The sequence below is a fragment of the Mustela erminea genome, chromosome 14, assembly GCF_009829155.1.
Source record: "Mustela erminea isolate mMusErm1 chromosome 14, mMusErm1.Pri, whole genome shotgun sequence".
Taxonomy (NCBI): Eukaryota; Metazoa; Chordata; class Mammalia; order Carnivora; family Mustelidae; genus Mustela; species Mustela erminea.
Genome location: NC_045627.1, coordinates 83,140,748 through 83,162,355, shown reverse-complemented (window position 1 = coordinate 83,162,355; position 21,608 = coordinate 83,140,748). Strand labels below are relative to the sequence as shown.

Here is a 21,608-nt window from a genome sequence, read left to right as displayed (position 1 = left end):
CCTCCCCATTGCCCCACGCTGGCAGAACACAGTAGAAACTTGCGTGCCATCCTGGTGCTGTCCTACCTCTCACCTTGCCTGGAACCACCTTCAAGGAGAGGCCAGCTTTCTAATAGTGACCTTGAACCTGCACTGGGCCATTTGCCCATATATACACGCCTTTTTGCACAGACTCAGGCCAGCTCCCTTTAGGGACGTTTGCTGAAATGGGCCAATGACCTCGCTAGCCAGTCAACATACCACTGCCCAAGTCTCGGGCCTGTCGGAGGTCCTGACCGGGTGAAGACAAGCACGGTGCTCGTTCTACTAAAAACGCGGCTGCTCCTCACCCACCAGACGTGAGCCTTCCTCAAAATTTGCAGATGCAGAAATGGAGCCAGAAAAGACTAGGACCCTGTATGGTTTCTGGGCACAGCACCTGCTCAGCTGGGCCCCAGAAGATATGGCAAGGAGCCCCCTTCGTGCTGTGGCCTCTCTCCTGGCCCACGCATCTAGAGAAGCATCTGGTAGGGCTGGATGGGGGACCTGCCAAGTCATGCACATGTGCCGACTGGTGTCACTCAAGGTTTCACAAAAGCTGGAAGCAGGGACTGGAACCGTGGAGCCGAGACTGGGAGAAGTGTGGGTGAGCAGGAGTTCTGCGGGAGACAGAGGAGGGGCCGCTGGCCACCCCACCAAGCCCCGCACCAGCTATGGATGCATCTGAAAGGGTCTGGAGGGCACTGGGCAGGCTGCAGGCCCCCATAACCAGCTTCTCGAAATGGGGATGGACCGAGACTGGCTCAGAGGTGGACAGGCTGGGAGTTATCACCCTGCAAGAGGGGCTGCCAGCCCTGCACACGGACCAGGCGCTCAGACCGCGTGGGCTCATGTCCCAGCCCCCGCTTATCAGCTCCGTGACTTGAGCAAGATGCTTAATTTTTGAGCATCAGTTTCTTCACCTGTCAAAGGGGATAAATATAGCATCCAGCTCAGGGCTGATCAGAGAATGGAACAGCGAATACATGTAAAACGCTAGGCGTGACGTCTGACGTGCGGCAAGGCCCCACAGGTGTTCCTATTGAGCCTGCCAGCGGAGGAATGACAGGCTGATAACAGCAGAAACAATGCAGCTGCACGTCTCTCCAGCCTGCGCCCTCGGGGTCAGCCTTCACAGCTCCAGGGCGAGGGGGGACACTTATCAGTCCCTCTTTTACTGAGGGGGAAACTGAGGCTCAAAGACGTCAGTGAACATCCATGTCACTAATGTTTATCAAATGCTCACCACACGCCGTGAATTAACTCATTCACTCTCTGCAACAGCCTTAAGAAGCAGTACAGATGGAAAACAGGCACAGAGAAGTTAATTAACTTGTTCAAAGATCGCACAGCCAGTAAGATGCAGGCCATGTTTTGGGTTTTGTTTTGTTTTGTTTTGTTTTTAAGGTGGGAGGGAGACAGAGAGAGGGAGAGAGAGAATCCCACACGGGTTTGGGTCCCACACCCACTGCAGAACCCGACGCGGGGCTCGTGAGCCAAAATCGAAGAGTCAGATGCTTAACTCACAGAGCCGCCCAGGTGCCCACAGACCATGGACTTGAACCCCTGTGTGTCTAACTCCAAAAGGTATGCTTTCAGCTCAAGTTTGCCTCCAGGCTGTGAGGCTCCTTTATATTGCAAAAGTCTCCATCAGAACCCAAAGCAAGAAGAGGAAACAATGGTCCTAAGACGGCCTGAGAGAACCTGCCATGGGAGCGTGGGGTGCAGCCAGCTCAGGACCCTGGGTGCCACAGGTCAGGGTGGCCATGGCACCAAACACAGTATATCAACGTGTGCCAAGCTGCCATCTTCGTGGTCTTGCGTGCGACCCCACATGCAGGCAAAACCCCAGGCCCCCCGGAGCCCCGCGCCCCACAGGAGGAAAGGATGCTGTTTACAGAGGGCTGAGCCTGTGGTCTCCAGGCTGCCGGCTACCAGCAGAGCCTTCCGTGATCTCCCAACTGGATGACAGCTGGAGCCAGATGGGCTCTGGCCGAGGCTGCCTCTGACCTCAATGCCTCCCGGTGCTCCCTCCCGACCTGGGCCAGCACCTCGGCCCCGAGGACCACCGGAGCAGCAGGCCCACGGGGAAAATGTCTCAGGATGGAGCCATTCTCTGAGTCATCACCTTTGGTGGAGAGGAAAGCCATGCAAAACCCAGGCCCCAAGTGGAAGGAACTGGCTTCTCCCACCTTTCCGAGATCATCTAAGCAGAGAGCAAAGGGACACAGCAGGCGTGCCAGGCCCCCAGCTGCTGTGAGGGCCTTGCTTAACTGGATGTCCGCTACCCTGAACTTGGGCCTTTGTCCACAGCCTCTTCAGTTAGGAACTGGACCTTGGCGATCTACTGGTCAAGGAAGGATTAAGCTCTCAGTCTAGAAAACTGTAACGCACCCCCGGCCCAAGGCCCCCCTTTTTCCTCAAACATGTGAAAAGCTTTCCCCTCTGCTCCTGGTGTAGGGCCTCCTCTCCGGTGTGTGCTCCCCACAGGGACAAAGCCCTGCGCTGACCTTCAGGCTAAGTTTCTGCAACAATCTAGCTGGGTCCAGCCTCCCAGACTCCTGGAAGCTTTTACAGAGACCAGGGTATCTCCAGCTGCTTAAAGCCGCACCTGACTGAGGGCATGTCAAGGGGAGCCCTGCCCTAACCTCCCCCTCAAGACTTAAGGTCTGGTTCTGATGTCAGAACCCAGGACAACAGGACTCATCTTCAGCCTGTGCTTTCTGGGAACTCAGGACAGGAGAGCTCTTGGGTCACAGAGGGCCTGGTTCCATCCTGTCCTGCACTGACCCTTCTAGACTCAGCACCAGGTCTGGCACAGAACCGAGGGTCAGGAAATCTTTGTTGACTGACTGCCTGATGTATGGGGTCAACACACTCTCTTCAGTTTGTAAAGTTCCAGATGCAAGGGCAACTGTCCTCAAACCCTATTGTATGAAGCCAGAATGGGCGAGTACAGTAGTTACGAGCACTGGTAAAACCCCACGTGATGATTTTGAAATAACTGGTAAGTCCTTAGGCTCAACCCCGCACCGACACTGTGGCTTAATGAGGAACTGCTGCTGACCTTGTAATCATTTCAAAAGGTGGCGACAAGCTATTCGCAGGGAAAGGGGAAAGAAGCACACCAGGAAGCAGAGTATGAAGAAGTATTTTAATAGCTCAAACTCAAAGTCATTGTGCTCCCCATTCTGAAGAGCTTCCTAAAAGCGGCAACTCTGGCCATTTTGAAAGCCAACGTTCACCCACCCATGGTCTCTGGCCTCAGCCTCCTCTGGGTGCCAACTGGGAGGAAAAGCATAAACGTGCTCAGACCCATCCTGGCTCCCATGGGACCTTCCTCCATCTATGCGATCTACAGACTGCCTTAGTCAGACTAAGACGATGACTCGGTAAAAGGAAGAGACAATTGTTGACTGTCTAAGCAGGAACAGTCCAAGCTGGCGAGGAAAAGCATACATAGGATACAGAAGGGCGAGCTTCTGCCTGCGGATCTACATTACATTTGTTTTGCCTGCAAACTATCAAGAAGGATTCTGTTGGCCAGGTGTTTCTGCTGGACAAGCAACATGGTGGTCCAAAGTCCTGGCTGTCCCGTGCCACCAGCCCAGAGTCATCATGTGTCGTCCACTGGAGAGTCTTTGAGAGAAACATGAAAGCCAGCTCATGCCTCTACCTATGGGTCGATTTCTTCAGGGATCACAGTGATCATGATGTCTTCATTGCCCCTGCGGACAACCATGTTCAGGGTGTTTTCCTTTTTAATGACATCACTGACATCACTGGCAGAGACCACAGACTGTCCGTTGATGCTGATGATGATATCATTTTCCTTGAGCCCACCTCTGCAACACAAAAGGAAACACACATTTAATGCTTCCATTCCTCCTGGTCTAACTGCCCTGGGAGGTTCTCGACTGGATGTAGACAGAGACACAGCTTAGAACCTAGAACCCCCAGGGCCAATCAGTGGGATAACGTAGTTAACTTATGCGGGGAGGCTCGAAATGCCAATGGACTGCACTATTTCCTTTGAGAGTTTTAGGCCAAGTCATCCAACATGTCCAGTGCAGAAATCCTTCCCAGAACTGGTATGGTCAGATGACAGACTGACCCCAAAGGAGGCAAGGATGTGCCATGTATCACCTACCGTGGACCATGACCGTGGCCAGCCTGCCTGTAACAGGTGTCACAACTCAGAGGGCAGGTCCCAGAGGAGCAGGTAGAATGGTTCTATTATGAGGCCTTCCTTTGTGTTATTATGGCCCTAACTTCCGCTCTCATATAGGACAGTGTCTAATAAGCTATTATGGTCCTTGATGGTCTAGCCCAGGACCAGCAAACTTCAAGGGCCAGATAGGAAATATTTGGGGCTTTGCAGGCCGTAGGGCATCCTTCACAACTCAGCCCACTGTGGGCTGTGTAGGACTACTGAGCATGGCCCCGTTTACTGGCTGGACTCCAGTCAACTTCAGTTATGGACACTGAAATGTCGATTTCATATCATTTTTATATATCATAAAAAACTACTCTTATTTAAAATTTTTTCAACTGTTCAAAAATGAAAGGTTATTCTTAGCCCCTGGTCATATAAAATTATAGCAGGCGGTGGGCCGCACCCAGACTCCAGAGAAGAGTCTGCAGTTCCCTGGTCTGGCTCTCCTCTTGGTACAGTATGTCAGTCGAGGTAACAAACGCGGCTGCTGGTTGAGCTCCTTCCTTCCGTGTTCCTTGGATGTTACCTGGGTTATTTTCTGGAGGTGTGGACAGGTATGGCCTGACTGACAACAGACAGAATTACAGAAGGCTTCTTTGGGAGGAGATATGTCCACCTGGGGGCCTAGAATGGGACCACTGTCCAAGTTATCAGGGACACAGCTCCTTAAACCCTCTATCCCCAGCCAGGCCTGCCCCAGAGATCCATGAAGAGTTTGGTAATCGCTCTTTCCACCTGAATGACTCCTCATGAAGCGAGGACTTTTGAAGACAGGGAGCACCCTTTTGCTGATGAGTCCTGAGCTGAAGGAGGTGAGAAGGCCTGGCTGATGAGACTGCCAAGGGTGTCCAACCATGTCATCAGGGATCTCCACATCCACCTGAGCCGAGGTGAAAAGAACACAGCCTCCTCCCCACTATCCACAAGAATCACAAGGACATCAGGGAAAGGGAAGATAATTCTAACTCACGCTTCTGCTGGGGTATCAGGAATGACTTCAATGATATACGCTCCCGAAAGCACATCTGGGAAGTCTCGGTGGCGGTCCTTCAACTCTTTGGCTTTGCTGCTTGGGAGGAAACACACGGACTTCAACATTAAGTGAACAAGGGGACTCGCTCCGCTGAGACTCTCACCCAGCTTCTCCTCCTGTCCCGGATTCGAACAGAAAATGCTTCCAGGAGCTTTGATTCTGCTTTTAATTGCCTTGACACACATTCAGTCACCTGGCCCTCGCCACACACCCAAATGCCTGCACTGTTATCCTTGTCTTAGAGCAGGGGAAACTGAGGCACAGAGGTTAGGTCATTCCCAAGGTCATAAGCCAGGAAGTAGCAGAGCTGGGAGAAGAACTCAGGAAGCCAGATGCCAGGGCCTAGATTCCTTCTCCTTACCTCCATCTCCCTCGGTTCCAAGACAAGTAACTGATTCACATTTTAGTCTTGGCAGTTCAGTGTATATTCAGGAGGGCCAAAAATTTAATATGCATCTAAATCACAGTAATATAGTCACAACTGATTAATAATAAAGTAATTGATAATGAATATAGTAACACCTATGTTATATGTTAATATGTTCTACTCTTTGCTGACATGACCTATAAGCCTTTCAACCATGCCCTTAGTCACCAGGACTCATGTGATGATACCAGACTTTTTCACCAAGGTTAAAACACCAGTAAGCTATGAGGCGGGCAGCCACACGCCGCACCTTCCACTAGCTCGGGGAAAACAAGCCCATCCGTCATCGAGGCCTGACCCGACATTCCGGTAGCCGCAGCCCACAGGCGGCAAGGCTTAGGAACGGCAGGGTGCTCTGGGCTGGAGGAGGTGCTTGGGGCACTCCTGGAATGTGAGTTTCAACAGAACAAGTGGTGAAAGTAAGGCATGAGGGAGAGTGACCAACACGCCCCACTGTTCAGGGCTGCCTTCAAAAAGTAGGGCAGAATCTTCTAGAAGGAAGGAGCCATTCCAAACACACACACACACACACACACACACACACACACAAAGAAGGATAAAACCAGAGGCCTAGGTTCATGGCCCTTCCTCTCTTTCCTGATGTTTCTCAATTTTATTTATTTGTTTTATTTTTTGAAGACTTTATTTATTTGAGAGAGAGCACGAGAGCAGTGGGGAGGGGAAGCAGGAAAGGGAGAAGCAGACTACCCCCGAGCAAGGAACCCGATGCAGGGCTCCATCCCACGACTCTGGGATCATGACCTGTGCCACAGGCAAATGCTGAACTGACTGAGCCACCCAAGTGCCGGTTAAAATTTCTTAATTTTAACCAGAAACTGAGATGCTTAAGGCAGCATAAGGTTTCTCTGTCAAGGGGCCAGTGGGAGCCTTCCAAAGTTCAGGTTTATTCGAATCTAAGACAGAGACATGAAGTTCTGCTTACCCACCTGGATGTGAGTGACGTCATTCGGATGCCGATATACTTCTTCTTGGTAATGGCTTTGCCTGGTGTGGCAGCAAAAGGACAAGAGGTCAGCTCAGGGGGCCATTGTCCTGGGGACACCAGGAGCTACAAGAGTCCATCCCTCGGTTGGCAGTGTAAAGTTGGGCCCATCGGGGTACACTGAGGCTGTGGCTCGTATCTTGTTCAGAACCCCACCTGCCGCGGGACCTGGGAAAGTCCTGTCCTTTCCGTGAAGGGCTGAGAACCTGATTCCTCTGTCCTTGTCCTGACATCTGATGAGGGTTCTATCCCTCCTAAAAATCCCTCCTAAAATCCCTCCTAAAAATCCATCCCACGCTGGTGTGCATGGCTGGGAGAGCCTCTTCCCCGGTCCCACAGCTCCCACCCAGCCCCTCCGGCAGTGTCCACCCACCACGAGACACGCTTCTCAAAGACATCCACCAGACCACGAACCTGTCTGTTCCCTGTCGCACATGTGGACATGTGCCCTAAGGCCTTCCTTCACCTTGGCCACTGTGACCCCGGCTGACCTCTTTCCACATCCGTCTGTGCAGCTCAGCACGTTCCCGCACACCAGACACAAGACCCACCCGGGGGGAGAGGGGCCTTGAGGCTGTTACTCTGGGTCTGGAATGCCAGCCCCGCAACCCCGTCACTCCCCAGCCCGCCACCCGCTTCACTCGCAGGCAAACATCACTGGTATCTGAAATCTGGCCCGTGTGTCTGCCTCCGTCCTTCCTCCTCCCGCCGGCACAGGGTAAATATCACACAGGCCCCCGCGGAGCCACGGGACCCCCAGCCTCACCCCAAGCAGACGGATCGATAGCCGTTTGGGGCATGAATGATCTCCCTGAATCTCAGTCTCCTCATCAGAGAAATGGGACCGATACTTTCCACCTGACAGGGCAAAGGAACTTAATGAAGTAAAACGCTGTCTAGAAATCACCTCCAATCCCACCTGGTACGTGTTAGACTAAACCGTATTAAACGTTCACGGTCAAGGGTCCGACACCTGTGACCTAATACCAGGGGCCTAACACCGTGCATCCCATCTCCCTTTCCGACCTGAAAGCCTTGGCTCATGTTCAGGTGTGTGGCCTCCCCCGCCGGAACCTTCCACGGCAGGAAGAGCTGTGTTTTACCTTTGGCCTGCCGGTCGTGGGACTCGGTGAGGAACTTCTTAATCTTATCAGATGGGATTGCGAAGGAGATGCCAGCGGTCACCTTCAGAGTGTTAATCCCAATCACTTCGCCGTCCTGAAGAGCGAGATGGAAACAGCCTTCTGAATGCACCAAGGTTTAGCAGAAGATGAAGAGGTCGTCGGTGTGAAGGAAGTCTCTGAGCTCCTGAATGAGTTGAGGGGGGTAGTGGGGGGGGGTTCCCCAGCGCCGGAGCGGGGAGGCATCACGCGGGCAGCAGGACCCACCCTTAGCAAGGGGAGCCCTGACACACAGTAGGCTCAGTCCCCGGGGACCGCCATGCCGTAAAAGCAGCCTGAAGCAGGTAGCTTCAAGGTGACCCTCTGCTCCTTCCACAGGGAGCAGGTCTCAGAGTCCTTCAGGTGGCTGTCTACACCCTCCTGCTTCTTCCGTTTTCAGTGATCTTAACAGGCCTCTGCCCACAGCACGGAGGACAACCTTAGCGCTTAGAGTTCCCAGGAAAATGGCAGGAGCAGCCATGGGTGCTGCCGGGGCTGCGGGGTACGCACCCCTCCCCTCCTCTGCGTGTCGCAGACCAGCCTGAAATCCCCGAGCAAGCCAGTCTGCGGGGACGGGCTTCCGTTCAAGACAGACTCACAGGTTCAGCGAACGCTACTCACGAAGGCACAGACTCCCTTCACGCTGGTCAACCATCATTTTAACCCTCCTGTTACATGGTTTGTTCGGCTCAGGCTGAGAAGGGCAAACTGCCTAGGGAGCATCAGTCCCTTCCTGGTACCTCCTGCGAGCCCTGGGAATTTGGTCCCCAACATCCAGAACCTTCCAGGAGGCACTGCTGCCTTGGGCTTTGCTAAAGACGGCCTCAATTTCGTTGAGGGACCTGAGAATAGAGCTGGGTGACCCCTGAACTGTGCGGACCTCACTCGGGACAGATTCTCAGGCTTCCCTTCTGATGCATATGTATTTAAATACAGACAGAAGTGACATGGGGCAGGGGGCGAGAAGCACGAAGGGTGGGGGGAATCAGGGGTGTAACTCCTCATTCCAGCCAGGTCTTGAGGGAGGGCCTCTGGCCAAGACAAAGACTGTGGAGGAGCCAAGCCAGCTCCTGCAGCGGCCTGGAGACCTCCTCGGAGGCCACGACTTTCTATAACAGGCCGGAAGTGCTGACACCTTCAAAATAAAGGCCTCCTCCTCCCGCTACTCCCGGATAGGCCCTGAATTCCACCGCCCTGATTTATAACCCTGAAACAGGAGCGTGTCCTCAGGCAGACTCCAGGGGCCTCGCTCTTTTCAGAAAAGATAAGAAGGGTAATTTGCAAAGATAGAGTACATTCACACATTTCACTTTAAAAGAATTAGATAATGTGCTTTGGCAAGTTCAAGTCTGAAAAGAAAGCAAAAAAAAAAAAAAAAAAAAAAGCATATACAAGTATTTTAAAAGGAAAAAAAAAAGGCCTTACCAGGTTTACTAATGGGCCTCCTGAGTTTCCATACTGAAATTAAGCAAAAATTAAAAGGTTATGAGTTCCTATCTTTACATATTCCAAAGTATTGCCCTGCCTGGCATGCCCCTGGATTCAGGTTTTCTCAGATTTGTTGCTGTCAACCTAATATTTTGTTGAAAAAAGGGATCTTAAAATTTTTCAGATGTGCTATAAATGAGATGTTTTGGGGGGGGCGCGGCTCTGAAGCCCAGAGGCCACCTGTGACCTCCCTACGGCACCCGGCACTACTTCCTTCTCCTGGCGACAGCCCGGCTGCCAACTGGCTCCAGGATTTCCAGACTTCACCGCCTCCCAGCTCTGCGACCCCTGCTCCGCTGCTGGGGCTGGAAACCTACACGGTTTGTTCTTTTTCCATGACTTCATGCAGATCGCAGGAAAGTTTGGGAATAAAACCTACTCAAGGCAGCAAGTGCGTAAAACGCGTTTCGTCTTATCTATTAAACAGATGTGGGGGGTGGGGCATTACTCTTTAGAAACACCTACCCCGTAAGATGACTGCCGAAGGGAAAAAAATGTGACTTTTAAAAAGATCCCGTTGATGAGCCGGTGTGGAGCAAAGCCCGGCCTCCTTAGACATCGGTCAGTAAGAGCCTAAGGCTCAGACGGTGCCCCAAGGCAGAGCGAACACCTCGGGGGGCCGGGGGGAGGGGCAGCAGTGTCCGTGCCTGCATGAGCATCCCTTCTGCACAAAGCCTCAAAAGCAGCTCCGCCAAAGGGCCTGGAAGCAGAGGAGCCATGGCCCCTGCGGTGGGATGGAAGCTCCTCTGGGCTACGGACCTTGGCGTATCTGAAGACCCCTTCACAGGAGCCCCTGGAGATGGCAAAGGCTGAGGACGGCCCCTCGGCCTCATCTGCTCTAGGGGTTCCACGGGAACTCCCTGCCCGGCACCTGGAGGGCCCTGACTCCACCCCTGGTCCCCAAGCCCGGCTTCCCGAGCGCCCGGCCCGACCCCGCAGGGCTCACGTTGATGATGGCGTCCGTCTGGATGTAGTCCATGTCCGAGTTCCGGAGCCCCAGCTCTTTGCCGCCTCGCTGGGTGGTGCTGACGATCCCGGTGGTGACTGTGTTTTGCAGGGAAAACGGGCTTCCGATGGCGACCACGAACTCTCCCGGCCTCAGCTCAGAGGAGCGGCCAAGCAGCAGGACCGGCAGCCGTCCCTGGAACCGCAAGGTGGGCGTCGCTGCGGTCAGTGAACAGCACGGACCGACGCGCCACGCGGCGACAGGCGTTGTGGGAAAGCGAGGTCAGGCCCGCCAGCCCTTTCCAGGCCCAGGCCACACGGCCCGTCCCACCCACTGCCACCAGCATGTTGCAAGCTGTCGCGGGGCCAAGGAAAACACAGAAGGTCACGGGAGGCCGTCTCGGGGTCACACATCTTGAAGCTATCAGCACAGACTTAATGAAACCTTGAGACTAGGAGACACGGTCTGGATTCGGGGCCCGGCTGCCTACGGCCGTCTTAGAGAGTGAAGATGCGTGAAGGGATCCTGAGCTCACACCCCCCAGGGTGCAAAGGATCAGTTCCCACTTATCAGAGGCACATCTGTCCAGAGTCCTGTGGAGCCAGAGGCCCTGAGGGCGGGAACTGCACAGTCCCCACTGGGTGAGTCTCTACGCTGAGTAGAGGGCAATTCTGGTGACAGGCAGAGGGGGCACTGGGGTGACAAGGCATCGAACCCCCCGCCACCTCTCCACTAGCACCAAGACCCAAGAAGTAGGCTCTCCCCTCGCCTGAAAAGACCCTCCATGAACCACCTCTGCTCCCTGGCCCTGGTGAACTCACTAATCCAACAAGCCCCTTCCCCGATGCCCTCGGAGGCCAGGTACAGTCAGAGGCTCCACACAAGTCTTCAGACCGGATCTAGCCAGCTGGAGTGGCCAGGGCTGGGGCGTCCACGAGGAAGGCCTGAGGCCCTCCCCTTCCTTTCCTTCCAGAGCCAAGCAAACCTCCCGAGTTCCTCTCGCCTTTGTTCCCCAACAAGAGGAGCAGCTGCCCCGAACAACCAGGCCCAGGCCCAGGAGGCCAAGACCCCGCCCTGACCTCCTGCAAATAGCACTTCCAATCCTCCTGCTGGTCCACCTCAAAAAAGAAAGGAAGAGGTGGGGGGCGGGGCAGGAAGGTGGGGTGAGTCGAAATGAGCCCTTACTTTCGCATCTGCCCTGAGAGGGATAGAGCAGACACCCTGAAAGCAGATGAGGTGAGGTGAGGTGATCACTGGGCCCGTTTCACAGATGAAGAAATTAAGGCTCCAAGAGACTGGGTGACTTGAGACAGAGCAGAGACTCGCGCCTGGGACTGTGACCCTGACTGTGACCCTGAACCCAGACCCATCGGCTCCACAGCACTGTGCCACAAAGACCCCTCCCCACCCCAAATAAGAAAGGTACTGGGCCAGAAAGTGCGTGGAGGAAGGAACGTTGAAGAAGGGATCTAAGACTGGCTTTGAGAAGGAGCGCCCCTCGGAGCACAGCCAGGGAGGGGCCCAGGAGAGCTGTGAAGAGCACAGACCCCCGGCCAGGCTGCCTGATTAGATCCTGGCCCGAGTTTACAACCACTCGGGTCTCAGTATTCGCATCTGGAAAATGGGACTACCACGCACGGCACACGGCTCTCATGAGTTGGTTGTGAGAAGGAGGTGACAAGACCCCAATGGCCCTTCAATATCGCCTGGCTCGTGTGACGCATCCTGTCAGTGGGACAGGTAAGCGTCCCAGAAGTGATGGTGATTGTTGCTGCCTTGGAGATCTGTGCAGACCTAGAGAGGGAACCCCACCCACTAAACTCCCACAAGCTAGCCCGTGTCACCCAGCCTTCCACCCAAGAAAAGGCTGGCGGCACCGGGCTACCCTAACAGTGACCCCTGGGGTCACCTGAGGCCACAGTGCCCGTGCTGCTCTGGAAGGGGCAGGCCTGCCGCTCCACACTCCCCGAGCTCCTCGGCGTCCAGCGGCACGCTGGCGAGCTCAGCTCGGCCTGTTTACCCTGGGCCCATGCCAGCCACCCCTGCCAGCAATGATTTCATCCAACAGTCACAGCGGGTGGGCGAGGGGGGCCCGTGATGTGCACCAAGCCAGTCTGGGGGAGGCCTGCTGGGGACCCAGCTGCTCCTTCAGGGCTGGGCAGAGGGACATGGCAAGAAAGACTCCTGGGGCTGGGTATGTCTGGCTTTTCACCAACTTCAAGGCAAGAGATCAAGTTCAAACAGAGAGGTGGGCCCAGCCCACATCAGCTCAGCCGCAATCTGGGAACCACATCAGAAAGTCCCGTGGGGCAGGGCTGTGGAGATCCTAATTAGTCCTCGCCTACCCTGGGAAGGTGCAGAGCAGGCTCCTGGTTCTCGGAGTTCAGAAGCAGGGGGGCCTCCAGACAGCACCCCCAGAGCTCTTCTGTCCCAAGTCTGAGCTCAGGCCCAGCAGACGAGGCAGGGAGACAAACACTTCTGGGACTCGGAAGCTGTGAGGACGGAGGAGAGACACCCCGCTGATGGGAGAGTCCCCGGGGCCCGCGAGCAGCTCTGCTGCACTCATCGGGGAGGGGTCGGGACCCCCAGACCATTGTGAAGGTGTCACACTCAAGGGACTACATGGGCCTGGACAGGTGGACACCAGGGAGTCTCCCCAAAAACCAGTTCTCACTTAAACAAAATAGGGGACGTCTGGGTCCCAAGTGGCCAGTCAGATGTGCACCGATGGACCCCATGGGCAACATCAGATCTGCCTCGCATAAGTTTTATTCCCTCAAGCATCCCCTACATCATGAAGGACGATCAGAGACAGAAATAAGCAAGTGGACATATCCCAAGGGGGTGGGGCTTTTAATAGGAAAACTTGGTGGATGTGAAAGGAAGGTGCTTTTCACCTCCCAGCTGGCAAAGCCTTTCATGGCCAATCGGAGGTGGGGGTGGGGTGGGGAGGGTGGGCATTAGGGCAGGTGTTCCCCATTTTACAGAAGTGAAAAACAAGACTCAGAGACAGGGCGACCCCTCCCAGCTAAGGAGCAGCCTGGCTAGAGAAGAGAACAGGCCTCCTCACGGGCCGACCTGCACTCCAGGTACGTGTTAACCTGGAACCCAACTGTTGGCAGAAACCCTTGCAAGGGGGTGACATGGGATGGTCGTGTGGGTCAGGCCAGACTTAGAGCTCTCCAGGAAGCCGCCAGGTCTCCTCGCGGCCATCTGGCCCCCTGCTCCGCACAGGGGCTGCCGGCCCCACGAGCATCAGGCCCCCCGGCTGCCCCAGGTCGGAGTGGGGCTCCTCTGGGTTTCAGTCCTCACCGCAGCTCTGTCTGCTCAACGCAGCTACACCTCTACTGGCCAGACTCCTACTCGGTAACTGAGCATCCGACTCCATAGCTGTCTAGACACGAGCTCCACGGGGGGCCTGAGGGAGACGAAACGCAGACAGGTCTCGCGCTTGACCTCCGGATGGGGAACACGGGTCCGCGCACTCCCGGCTCCCCTCTGCAGCGCCGTCCGAAGGCTGGTCCCCAAGCCACCCACATCAGAGGCGCCCCAAGGCTCGCGGAGTAGACACTCTGCCCGAGTCTCCTTGTGAAGCGCCCCTCTCCTGACAGCCACTTCCCACACCCCAGCACCTCGGTGGAGCCTGGCTCGCAGCATGCCCGTGAGGCAAACCCAGACATCTCTCCTCCACTTGGCAGGAAGCAAGGGGGTGAGCGGATCCCACTGCCACGTCAGACTCTCGAACCATCAGGGGCCTGACAACGTGAACCGCGTGTGCACACCACGGCAGTGGGCTGGGAGAGCTCGTAAATGCCCACAGGAAATCCCCAAGGCTCCACAATGGAGAGCATGGGACTCAAGACTGGCCCAAGTCCTCCGAGATGTTTCCGTTGTGCTGCTAGTTTTCAAGGCCACGCTCATGCCGACGAGAGCAGGGATGGCTCTCTGCGAGGGGACACACTAACGCTAAAGGACGTCCTCACGCCACCACCGCAGAGAGCGGCTTTAAGGAAACATGACTCCCCCATCACCTGGGTTTCCAGCCCACTACCACCCGGGCCGGTGGAGGAAGACTTCGCCCAGGGGAGGGTGGGAGGTGTCAGAAGTCCTGGGTGCGGACTCCAGACTTACCACGTCTGTGTTAAATGACTACATACTACCCATAGGCAGGATACTAATTGTGCGGTAGATTTAATGCGAAAACTTGGAAGAGGATGGTGCACAGTGTGATTAAAGAAGGTTCTCCCATTCATTTAATTACAACAAACAACCAGCAGGCCTGGCAGCACCGCTCCCGTGAAACACCACCAACATGAAAGAGAACTTTCTCGACAAGCATCCACTGAGTGTCTCTGACAAGCCGGGCCCAGTGAACACAGAGAAGATCAATCAATCCATCTGTGCCTCTAGGCCTACTGTCTGATGGGTTGGAGTCACATGGTAGTAAAAAGAGACAAAGTCCCAATCTCCATTGCCATGGTCAGCTCAGTCCAGAATGTTCCGTAAGGACTAAATATAGATCAGAACTAAAAATGATTTGGGTGTATAATGAGGGCGTTTTTAGCTGCAAGTAACTGAAAACCCAACTCAAATGGAATAAACGCCCAGCTGTTCAAGGGCAGGGTTGCGCGAGGGCCAGTCACATCAAAGACTCGTGGACATCTTTCCTTAGGTGGGATCAACTTAAGCCACCTCCATTCCGGGCGTTATATAAAGACAGGACTATGCCCTGTGGCAGGAAAGGTTATCTTCTCCCCTATGAGTCTCTTTCGAAGAGCAAAGAATGTGGGGCCTAGCACCTTCTTCCTCCTAGGTCATCGGCCAGCAAGTAGTCATAAGGCTACCCCCAACCATTCTTTGGCAAGGGGAACATGGCCCCCATTATGGCCTTACCCTCCCCAGGATTCGGCTGTGTTAGGAATGAGTGGACGGAGCAGGGCTGTACCAGCAGTCTGCTGTGGGGGAAGGCTGCAGAGCAGCGGCCACCAGCGGCCACCAAAGCTTGGGGCAAAGTGGTTCATTTTAGAGCAGCAATCCTAATACGCAACTGTGTTTGGGAAGGGCTCTGATAAGTAGATGCTCCTTCATGCAGGTTTTTATGGGGTAGAGATGGGAGCAAGAGGAAAAATCCTCATCGGAAAACCATAACGGTCACGAGGGGTGCCTGGGTGGCACAGTCAGTTGGCTGTCCCATGCTTGGTTTTAGCTCAGGTTATGATCTCAGGTCATGGGATCAAGCCCCATGTCAGGTTCTAAAAAAAACTGGTAATGGCCTGAGTGTTATTATTCCAATGACCCAGTATTCTCACTAAAATTAAAAAAAATTAAAAAAAAAAAGTAACAGTCAAGAAATTTTTGTGTTCATCAGTGCACGACACAAGTGATCCAAGCAGAGCCTGGCCAAACCCACCCCTTGTCCATGTGCCCTACGGGCCTCCTGCTCTGTCATTCCCTCTGCTGTTAGAGCCGGCTGCTCAGTGGGACCAATCCTTCAGCCTGTTCTGCTGCCCACGTTCCCCCAGTTAGGTGGTGGCAGTACCAGGACTAGAGTCCTCCCCATGCCCCCACCCAGGTGTCCTCTCCAGCCTCCCCTGCTCGCTGTCCGGATGCTCAGAGCACAGGACCTTTGCACAGCGGCAGGTGAGGGCAGCAGAGATGACACACAACAGGGTAGTTGGGGTGTCGAAGGACAACCAGCACGGAAACCAGCCAGAGGAGGCCGAGTTCACAAGTCCCCAGGGTGAGGGCCTGGGCCGTGTTGCTTCTCCGATGCTGGGAGCCTGAATTATCCTCAGAGAAGCCCAGACTGGGGCTAGAGGCAGGCCTGTGCAGTACCACCTACTTCGAGGACTCTGCATGGGACCCGGACTCACGTTGAAAGTGAATCACAAGCCCTGGAGCCCCCCAGGAAGATAATCTGGGTGTGTGCTAAGTAAGGTCCCCGGGTGATGGCCTGCTTCAGGCTTCTTCTCCAGTAGCAGCCAAGGCTGGTGCAGAAGAGAAGACTCAGACAAAGTCACACACATACCATATGCACACGCATACACATACACACACATGTGCACACGCACACACATGCACCCAGGCACAACCATATATGCCACTTCAGCCCCTGCAGACCCCAAGAGCACCATGTCCCAGGCAGCAGGACAGCTGGGCTTGGACTTTGCCTTGTAGTAGCTCATGCCATGACCTTGGGCCATTTGATTGGCTTCTTTGAGTCCTGGTTTTACCACTTCTAAAATAAGATTGTTGAGGATGGTGATGTCCAAGGTCATCTCAGCTCTGACAATTAAGGTCCTTTCCAAAAGACCTGGATGATTTCCAAAAAACCTATTAGCAGACGATGGTTAAATTGGTGAGATCAGAAGAGGCACCACAGTCCTTAATAGATCTCTTTTCATACAACCCCCCAGTGGGGTCAGATGAGCCTGCAAGCTCGGGCCACAAGCGGAGAGGGGACTCTTGGAATTCTCCAGATGCCGGCTCAGCCAGGAGTCGGCTAGAGAGGCTCTAACAGCGAAGGCCCATCAGTCTTGCAGCTTCTGGCCACACTGGTTTGGCCTAATAGGCCTTGAGTCCCCACTCCAGTGCTCCCTCCTTCCCCAAAGCTTGCAGAGAAGGGCAATGAAACAAACTAATAAAGCTAAAGGAAAAAAAAAAATTTTTTTTTTAGCCTAATGAGGCAAGTGAACTACTTCTTTTTCTTCCTTGGAAAGTATAAAGTACTCCTGTTACAAAAATATTTTCTGTTGCCGAATCTGCAGGAGCCACGGCCTCCGCCAGCCACCCACCCAGCAGGCCCATTTTCAAGGGCCCGGGGCTTCCAGGCTGGTCCTGGGTGTCGCTTGAAGCTTGCTTCAAAGGCTAATGTTGCAGCAGTTGGCAGGGACTCAACCGAGTGATTCAACGTGCTTTCTGGAAACAGTTATGCTAACCTTTCATTTTCTTTTAAAAATATGTGATGGAGAAAATAGCACATCCCCCATACCCAGCAAGAAGCAGAGCTCTAGAACCTGCTTGCTTCCCTCGGAAAAGCAGACTAAGCTGGGCATCAGCATCTAAGGCTGTTCCACCGATCGCTGTGGGGGAGGGCTCGGGTGGGGAGACGGGAGAAGTGGGGAGTCCGGGGGAGAGAGAAAGAGGAACAGAGTGTGATCGTGTACAAGCAGAAAGAGAAAAGGCAAACACGACCACCTTCGTCCTCCTTGTTTGCAAACCCCACCGTAGTATTTCTCCTGCCGGCGAACTGTAACCAGAAACGTGAGCATCTTGAAAATTCCCTTACGCTTGTTGTTTAAACCACAAAATGTCAACAGTTCTATGCAGAAGCCCAGCGGCCGGTGACTGTACAAATTCTGTGGCACCCGGAGGAGGCAAACCATGGTCTCCATCAAGAGTCACTCTGGTTTTCGTATACACCGGCCCCTCTGATCCCTCCACTTTTATCCACGGACTTCAGCTTCATGGATGCTGCTCCAAGAGATTTTGGCCAATAAATACTGATTTTTTAAAAACTGGTGAATATGAAAATGGAAAAGGAAAGAATGAACAAGCCAGATTTTAAAAGCGCCTTCCAGAAGGGAAGGGCAGTGGTCTCTCTCTGGTCGATTCAGGGCACAATGCACAGCAACCACCCAATTGAGATGGTCGGTGACACAGGCCTATTATATTAAATTAATTAACATATATTTGTGGCATAAAATGGGGTCATAGAGAATATTCTCACCACAAAACCAATGGTTTCTATGAGCTGCCCAGTGGCCAAAGCAAAGAGGGAAATACCATGAGTCACACACTCTTGTTATCAGATTCTGGTGCCTTAAATAACAAGAGTGACTTGATAAGCATTACTAAATGCTAATGTACTAATGCATTAAATAATCAGTTCTCAATTCACCAGAATGTCTTATTTCTCCCACGCCACAGAAGGTGGCCATGGTGATTGCAGGAAACCAGATTTGCGAAATTGCATCTATACTGCTATGAAAAGAGGTCACCAGTTCATTACAAAGCCTTTGCACCTACAGATTCTCAAGAGACTGACATAAAAAACTGGAGCTTTCCAGAATATGACCAGGAATCCCCAAGAACAAGGCCAGTAAGAAATGTAGACAATATGCACAGAAACCAGCTAATAACCGGAAACAGTAGCTTGGGCTCTGAAGGGCTCTAATAAACTCACTGAGAAATAAGTTTGCGCTTGATTCGGGGTCCAGCCTTGTCCCCTAATCTTCCCCTAGGTTGGCTCTGTCCTTCCTTGTCCTTCCTGTCACCCCAGACATAAGCTTCCTGCCTGCACTACCTACAGAGTCCTCCCCAGCCCTCTGTGCCTCCTGCCTCTTCTATTTGTTCCTTTTCTGTACTTGTTATGCTAATATCCCATTTTTTCTGTTTCCCCCGCTTGCCTGTCGTCCCGGGGTCACGCGGCTCTTGTGCGCGGCTGATACGTGCTCAGGGCCTAATACAGTGTTTGCTCAAGACAGAGGCTCAGTAAAGCCTTACAGAATCCATGAATGAATAAACAGTAACTGAAGAAAATGAACCACCGAGACCTTAAAAGATCTTTTGGATTTGGAATTGGATAATCATTTTCAAAACATCTTGGAATTCTACTGAAAATGCAGAGAAATGAGTAAACATAAAGCTTCTCTGCTTAATCCACCAAAAGCGATGCAGCAGCAGCAGCAGCAAAGAAACACAGTTCGAGCACACGCACACGTACATGCACACATGCACACACACACGCGCGCGCGCGCATGCATACGTGCACCAGCCCCAAGAGACAGAGCAAGTGAATTCAGCCTCTCTGTGCTCTGCCCTTTGGTCACCTAGAGCTTGGGTCTTATGAGCGTATTTGGCCTCTAGCACACTCAGCTCCTCTAGGACAAGGTGTTAATTGTCTCACACTGGGGTTGGCAAACTTCATCTATGAAAGGCCCAAAAGTAAGTATTCTCGGCTTCATGGACCATGTGGTCTCCATCCTAACAACTCCACTCTGCTGATACAGCACAAAAGCAGCCACAGACTCTAAATCATGGGCATGGCTCTTTCGCAATAAAACTTTATTTACAAAAACAGATGGAGGGCCAGATGTGGCCTGCAAGCCACAGGTGACCAGCCCTGGACTCTCCCGCATTGTTACGTACTCGCTAAACTGTCCAACAGAAGCAGTGTATGTCTGTATGTCCCCGCTCCCCGCTCAGTGATGGAGATGGGAGACATTCCGGATGCAGCACCTACATGTTCAGTCCCAACAACCCGGGAACCGCTTTGTCAGAACCATAAATAAGAGTCTTAACCTAATTCCCTGACGAGAGAGCGCCAATGTGAAAAAAGGCATTACCATATTAAGAGAAAAACACAGCCAAAGAATTTCCTTAACAATCAGCTAACTTCTTGAACCCAGGCCAGAGAACACACACGGGCTCCGGTTTTGATAGTTTGGGGAACTGAAACATTTCCACATTCCAGAAGGAGCTGCAGTCCCAGCAGAAGGGGCCACGTCCCCATCGGCCTCTGGACAAAGGCCGCACAGAGGAATGAGGGCCGCCGCTCCGCTGCCTGGTTTACATTCCCTGATGAAATATTGATTCCCACGCCCTAAAAATGGTAAAAATCAATACAGTAACAGAAGCCTTGTAACATCAACAGGGGCCGGGGCGCCGGCAGCAAATTCAAGGGCAGCCCTCGAAGCTCCGGCACCCAGAGCACGAGACCACAGATGACCCGCACAGAGGCAGTGGGGGAAAGAATCCGAAATGGAAAAACACAGAAACGAAGTAAGAGGGTGACTACAGCAGTGCCATCGCAGCCCAGGCTCCCGGTCGCTTTACGAGGCTGCGGGACGGACTCCAGGAGATGCGAAGCCATCCCAGCCCAGCCTCTGTGTTATCTGATTCACTCCTGGACGGCTCCGGCGGCTGAGTCAGCGGCTTCCGACAATCAGGTTGTCTAAGGAGAACGGGCCGGCGGCGGGCATGAGTCACGCCGAGCGCCGCCCCACCCCCGCCCTCGCCACCGTCCCGGGGGCCACCCGGACCCTCCTCGCTGAGGACTCGGGACAGACTCACGGCGCACCGGGCCAGACCCTGAGACACAGGCCTGGAGGAGACAGAGCCCGCTGAGCAGCTGCTGGCACCTGCGCTTCGAAGGCCCAGGGCCACCACGCCCCCAGGCCCCGGCCCCGAGTGACCCCTGTCCTGAGCTTCAGGGATCAGAAGCAGGCTCAGCAGTAAGAGGACCCTGTGTAAACAGAACAGCCCCCCGCCCCACAGTCTTCCTCTTCAGCCACTTCAAACGGCTCTGGCCTGTAGGTGGCCGGGGGCCCGAAGGTGGCCAGGGACGGATGCAGGCCTGGGGTGGGGAAGGAAGAAAAATACCTCACAGGCCTCAACCTGGCGGCCTGCACACGTCTCCCTGCCTGCTGGCGTCAGGGCGAGCGCCCACAGGAAACCTCCCTGCCTCGGCCGCACTCCGATTGCCCGAGACCACAGGGCTGCCGGAGCCCGGGCGAGGCCGGTGTCCGTCCAAAGTGGGAGGCCCCCGGGGATCGGATGAGGCCTGGCTGCGGAGTGCGGGCCGGGGAGGTGGGGTGGCAGCCGGCCCCCTGCGCCATCAGGCCCTCATCAGAGAAGGGGCCCCGGGCCTCCCCTCTCAGCCATGCCTCTGAGCCGTGGGCCTCGCTTCCTCCTGAGCAGAGAGCGCTGGGGCCGTCCCGCAGCGACCACCTGACAGGTGCGTCAGAGCGCTGGGGCCGGTCCTGGGACCCCCTGTCCCGCAGCGACCACCTGACAGGTGCGTCAGAGCGCTGGGGCCGGTCCTGGGACCCCCTGTCCCGCAGCGACCACCTGACAGGTGCGTCAGGCCGGCGTGTTCCTCCCACTCCAGCAGCGCCCAGAGACCTAAATCAGCAAGTAAGACAGCCATCGACTGGGCTAAGGAGATGGGGGTTGGTGGTGAAGAGTGAAATGCGACTGTCCTCAGAGTGGCCGTCCAGTCCGGCGTGGGGATGTGGGGAGCTGCCCTGGGCAGCCGGGGGAAGGGCTGTCCAGGGCAGAATTTCCGGCGGGACCCAAAGGATGGGAAAGGCGGCTCTGGAACAGCTGTGGGGACACAGCCCGGGAGCCATGGCCTGGACCCCAGGAGAGCAGCTCTGGCGCCGGGAGGCGGGGAGGAGGGAGATGAGGCCGGGAAGAGGGGTGCGGGGGTGCCCCAGCAGGCCGGGCCCCCAAGGACGTGTGTGAAGGGCAGACAGCACAGGGTCCAAAAGCTGGACTCAGCAAGGGAAGCAGAGGCTTTTCTGCTGGTGCTTCC

General features: G+C 54.5%; 1 protein-coding gene across 1 annotated transcript in view; it reads right to left on the bottom strand.

Annotated features, from left to right (window-relative positions):
* Window positions 1–3,153: 3,153 nt before the first annotated feature.
* The window catches only part of HTRA1 (HtrA serine peptidase 1), a 49,818-nt gene continuing 31,363 nt past the window's right edge, over window positions 3,154–21,608 (bottom strand). Inside the window, exons 4-9 of the mRNA XM_032312585.1 lie at window positions 10,292–10,486; window positions 9,283–9,315; window positions 7,801–7,915; window positions 6,642–6,699; window positions 5,205–5,300; window positions 3,154–3,863 (exon numbers count right to left, since the gene is read on the bottom strand). Of these exons, the coding sequence (XP_032168476.1) occupies window positions 3,695–3,863; window positions 5,205–5,300; window positions 6,642–6,699; window positions 7,801–7,915; window positions 9,283–9,315; window positions 10,292–10,486 (666 nt within the window). The 3' untranslated portion in view covers window positions 3,154–3,694. The remainder of the gene's footprint in view (window positions 3,864–5,204; window positions 5,301–6,641; window positions 6,700–7,800; window positions 7,916–9,282; window positions 9,316–10,291; window positions 10,487–21,608) is intronic.